We start from the raw sequence: 10,936 nt of genomic DNA, 5'->3' as shown, positions 1-10,936 counted from the left end.
CAATGGGGGCCATTCCCCAGAGCCGATAGATCGGCCCCTCCATCGCCTTCCATGGGTCACCATTGTAGGGAGGGGGCCCATCTCCCTTCCCCTTCGCCTCTGCCCTTCCGCCGATAAATCGGCCAAGCCGATGCCCATATCGGCCCGCGATAGGCCTCCATTGCGGAGGCTCGGGCCGATGACGGAGCCGATTTTCCTATTTTTTTTTAATTAATTTTTTAATTTTCTTCTCCTATATAAATACCTCAATCCTCTTCATTTCACACACCCACATGCTTTACTTCACAATTTTTCTCACAAGAAATGTTTAATTTCACCCACAATTTGGATTCAAATTCCGATTCCGACGTCGGCGAGAGCAACCCCATCATTGTCCAGATATGGGAGCGCGTAGCGGAGATTGCTGAACAACAACGGCGGGAACGGGAGCAGGCGGCAGTCCCTAGGCCAATCCGGCGTCGTCGGACGATTCCCCGTAACCACGTCAAAGCTCACGATCGGCTGTTCGCGGATTACTTTGCCGAGGATCGGCATACGTTGACATGCGCCAAGCCGAAGCCCATCATGCACTCCAACGTGATATGATTGAAGAACTTTGGTCACGGAAGGGTTGATGTTTCATTTAAATTTGTTTCTTGTATTTTGTTTTTCAATATTGTAATACATTGAAGAATGAATTTATTATGTAATTTTATTTATATTATTCAGATATGAATGCTTTTTTTAATTTTTGAAATGAAATGAGATATACTCTGAGATAGGCTCTGGGATGAGCTTTTCATTGCATGGAGATAGGCTCTGGAATGGACCTGCTGACGTGGCAGAAAAAAATGGAGATAGGTTCTGAGATGGACTACGAAGAAGAGCCTTTATTGTTATTGCCCTTAGAGTGAGATTAGAGAAGTACTCCCTCCGTCCCAAGATAAGCGACTCGCTTCTTTTTCGCACTCGTTTTGGAAAAATAATACTCCCTCCGTCCCAGAGAAGTTGGCACACTTTCCTTTTTAGTTTGTCCCACAAAAGATGTCACATTTCCCTTTTTGAAAAAAGTTCTCTCTCACATGAATATAAAAATTATATTTTCTCTCTCCATTTAACACACAAAACAAAACCTCCTAAAATCCCGTGCCATTTTCAAAGTATGCCAACTTCTCTGGGACGGAGGAAGTATAAAATAGTTGAAGTGGAGAAAAAGTTAAGTAAGAGTAAGAATTAGGTAGAGAAGACTCTCCTCTATATAATTCTCTCTTACTTTACTCTTTTCTCTCCACTCTAACTATTTTATAGTATCATTTTTCCAAAACGAGGACAAAAAAGAAGCAAGTCGCTTATCTTGGGACGGAGGGAGTACATTTTCTAAAGTGTACATAAAGATATGAATTTTTATTTCTGTTAAATTATTTAATATTTATGTTTATTATTTAAAAATCTTATGTAATAAACTCACGACGTCTCCATTAATCAGGTTTGTGATAATTTGCCGTGATTATCTTTTGTGGCTCTGGCCAGCCTCGCCAAAACGAATTTCCCCTCAATTTTTAATTGCGAAACCCTATCTCTCAAGACGGATCCGAAAACTTTGTCACTACGTATTGGTCTTCAATCTCTGATTTTGCTAACATCGCTTCCGATTTAATACAGGTATTTTTATTCAATTTGATTTTGCGATTTCTGCTTAAATTTCATTTGCGATTAGGTATTATATGTGTTTTCTAAAATATTCAAATCCAGTTCATTCTATGTTTCTCACAGCAAAAAAATGCCTTATATTTTTTGACGATAAGTTTTGGGGCCCCTTTTGAGAAATTTGCCAACACATGGACGTCATTGCCCTTAGTATTATTAGTACACGATTTAATACACGGCGATGTGTCAATTCTCAAATGTACGCAACCTTGTTATTGTTGCACACGCATAGCAATCTCTTCACCCTCACCCCATCCCCTCCCCTGCCTGCAATTCGCATCGCCCGAGTTTGGATTCCGCTGGAATCTCCGGTGATTGACTTTTCCTTCTATTTAATCTTTGTTTACCATCTTCAATTCTGTTTTTACATAATCAGATGGTCAATAGGTTAAATTGCTTATAATTTGAGATATAAAGGTTGTGGTTTTATTCAACGGTTAGTGATTTTGTTCCTCTTTCTCAGATATTGGAATTAATAATTATTCTTGGAGGCTGCTGTTCTCATGCGGAACCATCTTTTGGTGTTTCCTAATTAGTTGATGAAGGGGTTTCCTGAGAGTGACACCGATTCTATTGATAATTGCTGTACAAAAAATTCTGGTTGCAGTAATTCGCCAACAAAGTCTCCGGGTTCTGTCTCGGGCGAGGCAGAGCCGGGTATTGGCTGTAGAAAGTATCAAATTTTGTCTGGGATCTGGCCGCCTGCTTTATCAATATTTGGGCATTCAAGTGGTAGTTCAAAGAGAAGTGAGTGCAAGAGTTGCAGCACTAACAGTAGTAGTAGTAGTAGTAGTAGTCCTAGGAAAAAATTGCCTAGTGGGAAGAACTATTATGAGGGCTGGAGAGCGGTGGTGAGGAGAGTCATGATGAATGGTGGATCGATGAGGAGAATATTAGGTTTTAGTCGGACGGTTTTATCAAATTCCAATAGCGATATCTGGCTTTTGGGTGTTTGCTATCATGTGGCTCAAGAAGGTGATGATTCCTCAAATCCTACTCAGAGTGAGGGATTTGCTGCGTTTGTTGATGATTTCTCATCACGGATTTTGATCACCTACCGTAAAGGTATTGTGCAATGAATAAGTTGATTGTTTGGATGTGTAATCGTAAGAAACTGCAGATGATGTTGCTAACATGACTTTGTCTAATCTTGCAGGTTTTTTACCCATTGGGGATTCAAAGTATAGCAGTGACGTTAATTGGGGCTGCATGCTTCGGAGCAGCCAGATGCTTGTTGCCCAGGCATTACACGTGTTTCTTTTTGTTATCTTCATTGATTTATCTGAATATTTCACATCTTGTGTGCTAATATACGAATACAATGTGCAGGCATTTTTGGTTCATAAGTTAGGAAGATCATGGAGGAAATCTCCGGACAAGGTAATATAGGTTTGGTTTTGTTTTTGGCCACTGTCGGAGATTGTTCCCCATAATGGAACTGGGGGACTGCACTAAATAAAATGAGTAAATTTCTAATATTGTGTATTGCCAAACTTATGTTGCAACTGATGCTATGTATCCATGCATATAATATTGGCGGTTGTGGTCATTTATCGTATTAATGATTGATTAGTGATATACTTTGACAAAAATGATAAATATATCCTCTACTTCGACAAAAACACAATTTAGAGAAAATGAAACCAACATAGCGTGAACTTTTAGTCTATCTCTTTAGTTCTAAAAAATTCCTGGAATAAATCAGGTTGGTTTGTAGTGATGTTTGCATCCATGATTGCGTAAATTGGAATCATTTTACTTTGATATAATTGTATAAACATTAAGCATAGTGTGAAAGCAACAAAGACATTCTCATGGTAGGTTTTTATTTTTGTTTTTATCTTAGCCACTCGATGAAAGTTACTTGAAGATATTACATCTATTTGGGGATGCTGAGGACTCTCCTTTCTCTATACACAATCTTCTTCAAGAGGGTAGTGCTTACGGCCTTGCTGCTGGCTCATGGGTGGGCCCTTATGCCATGTGTCGTACTTGGGAAAGTTTGATGCGGAATAAGAAGGAAAGTGATGGTGGAGTTCTATCCTCAATGATGGCTCTGTATGTTGTTTCTGGTGATGAAGATGGGGAAAGAGGTGGAGCTCCTGTTCTGTGCATTGAGGATATATCAAGATACTGTTCTGAGTTCCATCAAGCCCAAGTTGATTGGGCCCCTATATTATTGATGGTTCCATTGGTTTTAGGATTGGAAAAAGTCAACCCAAGGTATGTTTATGAGTTAGAGCTCTGGATTTGGAAGTTATGTATGTATCCAAATTTATTTTTGTCTTTTTCATATGTCACTCTTTGGAGTCATCTAAAATTCTAACTGTCTTGCACTTTCGCTGTTTTGACTGAGGCAATATACAGAACAGTGATTCAGTAGCATTGTGACTAGATAATCCTTAACAAAATTGAATGCTTAAGCAAATATCCCAGTAGTTGTTCTAATATATGGACATCATTCTCTATTCCTTCTATACTTCTGTTCATTTATAGTCAAAAAGCCAAGGAGAATGGTCCTTAATGTTTACTGAATTATGAGTACCTTTTTTACCCCCCAACAGGTATCTTCCTCTTCTGTGTGCTACATTCCAATTTCCGCAAAGCCTGGGTATTCTAGGCGGTAGACCTGGTGCCTCAACATATATAATTGGGGTGCAAGATGATAAGGCATTCTATTTGGACCCGCATGAAGTTCAGCAGGTTCGTGCAACTTTTCTTTTACAAATTCTCTCTATGTTTTCTTACATGGAATTGTTTGTTCAAGTATATTTCATGGAAAAGAAATTATTTTTCTTCTACTCGATTCCATTATTATGATAATCCCTTCAGGAAATTAAATTGCTTTTAAGCAAATAACAAATTATGATTCATAGTCATGTCTGGGCATGACCTCTTGCCATTGGTGACAAATATGTTACCAATAGCTTGCAACGTTACCAAATCTTTAGTGCATTATGTGGATATTATAATGTAGGACTAGTAGTCTGATCTTGTTAAATTGATGGGGGTTAGGGTGTTATAAGCGTGATTTCATTCGAAGTGTTATATGCAGGTGACTTTCAATGTGATGTTGGATTTCTGTTAGTTGTATGATATACTCCCTCCGTCCCAAGGAAGATGACCCCTTCCTTGGGTGGCACGGGATTTTATGTAGTTTTATTTTATGTGTTAGGTGAAGAGAATAAAGTAAGAGAGAAGGAATAAAGTAGAGATAAATGAGGTTCTATACTTAGTAATGGGTCATCTTGGGTGGGGACAAACTAATAAGGAAAGTGGGTTATCTTCGGTGGGACGGAGGGAGTACATCATAATCCGTTTCCTTTATGTTACAATGGCTATTTTTTCATTTACCCTTTCCAAGCAGCTATCCATCATAGTTCTGTTCATTTGTAAATTAAAATAAGGCAATAAGCCTGCTAAAATTATAGTGAAACCATTTTTACAATCATGTAGAAAATATTGAAACTGGGAATTGAAGCTACTGTAGTTTTTTGAAAGAATGAATGGCGAAAGCATTCAGAACATATGCTAGAATTGTACATTGTGTTTGACTGTTTTCTTTTGGCCACCAAAACTTTGAATAGGAAGATACGCAGCTAGCCTAAAGGGAGATAATTTTATTACTCTGTGTAATGGAGAAAAGAACCTCTCATGAGTTCATGCTTAATCTCATCTTTTGTGATGGTTATAATGAAGACATTTAGTAAGTTTAGTCAGAAATTCAATATCCCTCATGTTAATTATTTGGATGTCTGGTTAGAAATATATTACTGCATTCCAAAATGGAGATCTGTAGACTGATGAAGTTTGTAAATTGGAACAAAGTTGGACTAGCAATTGATAGATCACTTTGAAAAGGTCGTGGATTAGTATGTCTATGAGGGTTTCAATTAGAAACTGCAATTTCATTTGAAATGAAATTGTAAGAACATTGACCTATTTTAGGAAAGATGGTTATGTTGGCAGTTGTCACCTTTTTGTATATAGCGAATTACTCCCTCCGTCCCACTCAAGATGGCCACATTCTTGAGTGGCACGGGATTTTAGAAAGTGTTGTTTGGTGGAATAAAATAAAGAGAAAAAAGGTAGTTGAATATTTTAATGAGGAGAGAGGAGAGATTGGGTTATTTCCAAAATTGGGACAAACAAAAAAGGAAAGGTGACCATCTTGAATGGGATGGAGGGAGTACAAAAAGGTACTCCCTCAGTCCCATCATATATAACACATTTTTTTTTCGCACATGTTTTGGGAAAATCATAATAAATAGTTAAAGTGGAGAAAAAGTAAAGTAAGAGAGGGAATAGTTCAAATGAAACTCTCTTCTACATTATTCTCCCTCATACTTTACTTCCTCCCCACATTATGATTTTCCCAAAACATGTGAAAAAAATAAATGTGTCACATACAGTGGGACAATGAGTATTTATTCTATTGGTTCTCTCACGATTTGGTACATTTTTTGAAAGAGTAAAGGCCATATGTGGTCCTAAACATATAGCGATTTTACGATTTTGGTCCAAATATTATCTTATGAATTATTGCATCCTGAACAAATGAAAAAGGTCCGTTTTTAGTCCATTTTGGACGGAGCCGTAAAAATTGACGGTCAACGCCAATTAAACATTTTTGACTGAATTAACACTTCTTAAAATATTTAATTTATCAAAAAATAAATATATTATTCACCAAGCCATGATCCAGACCGTTTTCATTTGTTCATGATGCAATAATTCAAAATATAACGTTTTGAACCAAAATCGTAAAATCGTCATATGTTTAAGAACATATATGGCCATTACTTTTTTTTGAAAATATTGACATATACTGCTCCTACACTATACGGAGAATCACATAAGCAGTAATTTTTTTAATATATTTTTAGGACGAAAATTCCCTGGATGCCTCTAGGGCTGATTTAGAATTTTTCTGTCTCTTTCCACTTTCACAGATGACACTCTCTCTCCTATTTCATCTTGTTCTCGCTCATTTCTCTCTCCCTCTCTCTCTCTCTCCCTCTCTCTCGTCCTTCTCCTTTTCTTTTCATCTTTTTTTCATTCATTTTTCCTCACTTTTATACAATCTCCTGTGGTGCAACACCACCACAATTTCACTACTGCCTTATGCTTGAATTGGTTGTGTGCTAAATTCAGCTCTTTTATCTTCTTTTGTGAATGAATGCCACCACCAAAACCTCTCTCTCGACTCGAAAAATCATCACTTATAATCAAACGAAAATGCCAAAGAATGAAGCAGCCAAACTTTTTTCTGCATTTGAGCAAACACCTTAAAGATCTTTGTTTCTGCCAAATCATCGTCGTTCATCGCCTTCACCTCGCTCAAATTGACGAAAAACGAAAATTTCATGTTCGGATGCACTAGCTCAGAAAATGAGAAGTCCATCTTCGCCGCTGTTCCCCGATAATTGAATGGCCAATGGAGGGTTCGATTGCAGGAAAAAAAGCAAGAGAAGATGGGGGGGACTATAAGAATCTGTTTGCAAATCATAGACAAATGGGTCTTGATTATTTGTGTTTTAATTGATAGATAATGATCCTTGAAATAGGCCACAACAGAATTGTTTTAAAGAACTTCATATGTGATTGGAAAGAAAAGCTGAGAGAGGAAATGCCTAAATTAGCCCTGGCCTCTAGAGCATTTTCATCTTAAAGATAAGCCAAATGGTTTAAAAGTTCTTCATATGTGATTCTACCTATACTATAAATGGAAATGTCAATATAAAAAATATAGCATATGAGAGAACCTTATGAACAAACACCTACTGGTTTACTTTTTTGTATTCGAGCTCCTCCATCTTTTTTTGTATTTGTGTGTCAACATTTGAAATAAATACCCGGTTAGACATTTGTAAGTTTCGGTTTATAAAAAGGCTAGATTAAAAAGTTAATAAAGTTGTTTGTCCTTGAAAAAAGTTATTTGCTTTAAATGCAACTTGACATCCTAAGATTTTCGTCCAGTGTCCTATAGAAACTGCATTGTTCATGTAAAGAAAGCTTGGGTATGCAGGGAGGAAAATATATTAATTCCTCTTGGCTCTATTAACAGTTTTCATGGATGTTAAGTGACCTTGATTTATATAATAGTTATCCAAGGTGGAGAATCTAGTACTAATTGGGATATAGAAAGCCTAAATTATTCAATCTCACCTCACAAGTCACACCAGCACTATGCTCCTATCTGTTTTATGTACATTTTATCTCATTCCCCATCTTAAAAATCAGAATAAAAGAATATTACTGTACCATGTAAGCCATAGTTGGGCAGAGTCTGAACATCGAAAGCTAGATTGTATTCTGATTCAATTTAAAAATCATTAACACCTCATCCATTGTTTTCATCATTAAATTTTCATGGTTCTTGTTAATACTATATTTTTGTTCATTGTGATTTTGTGTTTTTCATTAAAAGCACTCAGATGTTACATATATATAAATTCTAATCTTGCTGGCTGTTTGATTGGTAGGTAGTCAATCTGAAGAAGGATGATGTAGATGCTGATACTTCATCTTACCATTGCAAGTGAGTCACTCATTATCCTAATTCCTAATCTTTTACTATCTTGTTGACATTGTTTTCCAAGCAATCTGTTTTTCAACTTGTTCCTACTGATTGCAGTGTGCTGAGACATATTGCTCTGGATTCTCTTGATTCATCCTTGGCACTTGGATTTTATTGTAGGGACAAAAGTAAGCGAGCTTATATATTATATTACAATCCTCGTCACAACTTCATCGACCAAATTCAAATAAGTCTGTTATGTGCCTTTGTTTGTGGACAGGTGATTTTGATGATTTTTGTGTTCGTGCAACAAACCTTGTTGATCAATCAAAAGGTGCTCCATTATTTACCATAGCTGAGACCCGCAGAACCCCGAGGCCTGGAAACACTACAGAGGTTCAAGATTGTGATCTTGGTCATGGGCTGCCTACAGGTGAATCGGAGAATTCTGGGCAGGAAGACGACTGGGAACTCCTCTGATTTTCTATGCTTCAGTCCAGTTCCATAACCAACAACGTTGTATCTACTTGAAACCACGAACTTGTGTGCTCTTCCACTTTCTTGTTGCTTTAGAGTAAAAGATGTGTATTTAGTTTGACATTTAATTGTTTATTTATTTATTTTTAATGAAGGAAATTGTTAAAGGTTGTTAGTTGTATACGCTTGTGTGATCTTCCAACAGTCAAAGATAAGTAGAAGCAACCAACTTACCCTTTTCCCTTTGTGTATACATCACCTTTACAAATGATTCAATCGCACTTCAAATAATATCTAGTACAGACATTTTAATATGGACTTCTGTTTGAGTTTGCATGAATATCATAGTTCAATAACTTTGAGCCCTAAATTCTTGCCTTTTCTAAACCAAATCTCCTCCCAACTATAAAAGCACACCTAGAGCTCGGTTTTGACGCATGTTGAAGCATCCCATAAGATCATACAACATACAAAACACATTCATAATTAATCTCAATGCTCTGCGATCAATCAAGTTAGAAGGATCTAGGTATCTAAGGAAGCCAAACACGAGAAATCTCTTTAGTTTGGTCTTATATGTTCATGTGTCTTGTTTGTATTTGTTTTAAGCTATCTATTCATGGATACATAAAGTTATAGTTTTGAAAGGATTTGACTCTATGTATATTTTTTCTATTTATTTAATCAACTTTTAGACTCCATTTAATACTTTCTGTCCCCTAAAAATACACTCTTTCATTTTTTGTTTTTGTCTGATCCCTCTCTTATTTTACTAATTTTACCTTAAAATCTGTGTCATTTAAAAATTTTTATTTTTAGGGGAAGGAGTAGTTCTTTGCACTTTTGTGTAAGAGTATTTGGTCAATAATGGATTGATTTTTTGTGTTCTTGCAAAAACTCGAGAGGTGAGTAGTTACACTTTGAAAATAATAATTATTAACACCAAGTAAACAATAACTAGGCCTGCTTATTAGCCAGTTTCCACTTTGCTTTTTTTTTCTATTTTTGGTAAATGCCCCATTTTCTTCACATTTCTTCACATTTCTTAAAACTCGCGCCAAGTCAAACTTGGACAATATTTCATGGACGAGGGAGTAGTAGATATCATGAATTTAAATATGTACGAACAGAATGAATAATCTCCGCCAATTTGCAGCAAGAATACAAGATAAAGAAAGCTTGTCAGCTATCTTGAATTCAGTTATGAAGTGGAACAAGATAGTGGTTTGTAGGGTTTATATAGAAGGCAGTTGTGACCTAACAAGTGATAAAATGCTGATGAAGGTTTTGACATGTCCTAATCTGCATGAATTGATGACTATGACTAAGTTAGGGAACACACTGGGGTCTACTCATCTGGCCTCCAAGTCTGTAATAGTGATTGTATTCTCTGACTCCAAACTTGGGGATGTGTAACTTCCCACATGACTGCTACTTCTTCCCATAAAAAATCCAGGCTCTTTTGGTTCGGGCAAAACTGCTCCATTAGATCCTAACATTGAAACCACTGATGACATGATTGGCCTATCATCTGCACATTTTTGAACACATAACAACCCCACTTGGATGCATCTCTTCACTTCACACTCCCTAACTGTATTCTTCAAACATCCATCCATCAACTCCAAACTCTTGTTTTCTTTCCAAAGCAACCATGCCTACCACATTAATAACAAGCTAAGTTTTTTGACATTTGTCCATATAAACAAAAATGGAATCAAAGTATTTGCATACATGGCCCAAGAGGTTAAGATTGTGATTGGTGTCCTCATATCCTCTGTTCTTTTTTCCACTAATTATCTCCAGCAAAACCACTCCAAGACCAAAGATGTCAGATTTCACTGAGTATTTCCCATCAATTGCATACTCAGGAGCCATGTATCCACTGCATAAAATTATTTATCAACATGCCAATATAGGAAATAGTTAATGGAGTAAGTTTAGTTATAGGAAGTAAACTTACAATGTCCCTATAACTCTTTTTGTTCTGGCAAGAGCTTGATCCTCTTCGAAAATTCTGGCTAACCCAAAATCTGATATTTTCGGAGTTAAATGTCTGTCTAGTAAAATATTACTCGTTTTCAGATCCCTGTGAATAATCTTTAATCTGGAATCATGATGGAGATATAGCAGTCCCCTTGCAATCCCCATAATAATGTCACAACGCATAGGCCAGGTCAAAAGTGTGCTCCGACTATGATCTGCGAATGATTGAACAACAATGTCCACAGTGGATGTCTTAATCTCTTTGTC

General features: G+C 36.7%; 2 protein-coding genes across 3 annotated transcripts in view; one reads left to right on the top strand and one right to left on the bottom strand.

Moving 5' to 3' along the window:
* The first annotated feature begins 1,481 nt into the window (after window positions 1-1,481).
* LOC125213522 (cysteine protease ATG4b-like) lies at window positions 1,482-8,864 on the top strand. 2 transcript variants are annotated; one of them, XM_048114112.1, is made up of 9 exons: window positions 1,482-1,641; window positions 2,150-2,751; window positions 2,843-2,928; window positions 3,016-3,066; window positions 3,533-3,909; window positions 4,251-4,389; window positions 8,172-8,227; window positions 8,324-8,394; window positions 8,487-8,864. In XM_048114112.1, the coding sequence occupies exons 2-9, from the start codon at window positions 2,226-2,228 to the stop codon at window positions 8,684-8,686; spliced, it is 1,506 nt and encodes a 501-aa protein (XP_047970069.1). In that variant the 5' UTR covers window positions 1,482-1,641; window positions 2,150-2,225; the 3' UTR covers window positions 8,687-8,864. The 2 variants fall into 2 exon arrangements, with proteins under 2 accessions (XP_047970069.1, XP_047970068.1); XM_048114111.1 differs by lacking the exon at window positions 1,482-1,641 and adding an exon at window positions 1,844-1,997.
* A 951-nt stretch (window positions 8,865-9,815) lies between these two features.
* The window catches only part of LOC125209556 (receptor-like serine/threonine-protein kinase SD1-8), a 6,818-nt gene continuing 5,697 nt past the window's right edge, over window positions 9,816-10,936 (bottom strand). Inside the window, exon 8 of the mRNA XM_048109155.1 lies at window positions 9,816-10,284. Coding sequence (XP_047965112.1) covers window positions 10,036-10,284 — 249 coding nt within the window. The 3' untranslated portion in view covers window positions 9,816-10,035. The remainder of the gene's footprint in view (window positions 10,285-10,936) is intronic.

This window comes from Salvia hispanica, chromosome 3, assembly GCF_023119035.1.
Source record: "Salvia hispanica cultivar TCC Black 2014 chromosome 3, UniMelb_Shisp_WGS_1.0, whole genome shotgun sequence".
Taxonomy (NCBI): domain Eukaryota; kingdom Viridiplantae; phylum Streptophyta; class Magnoliopsida; order Lamiales; family Lamiaceae; genus Salvia; species Salvia hispanica.
Note: the sequence above shows the minus strand (reverse complement) of the source record. Positions and strands in the feature narration are given on the sequence as shown.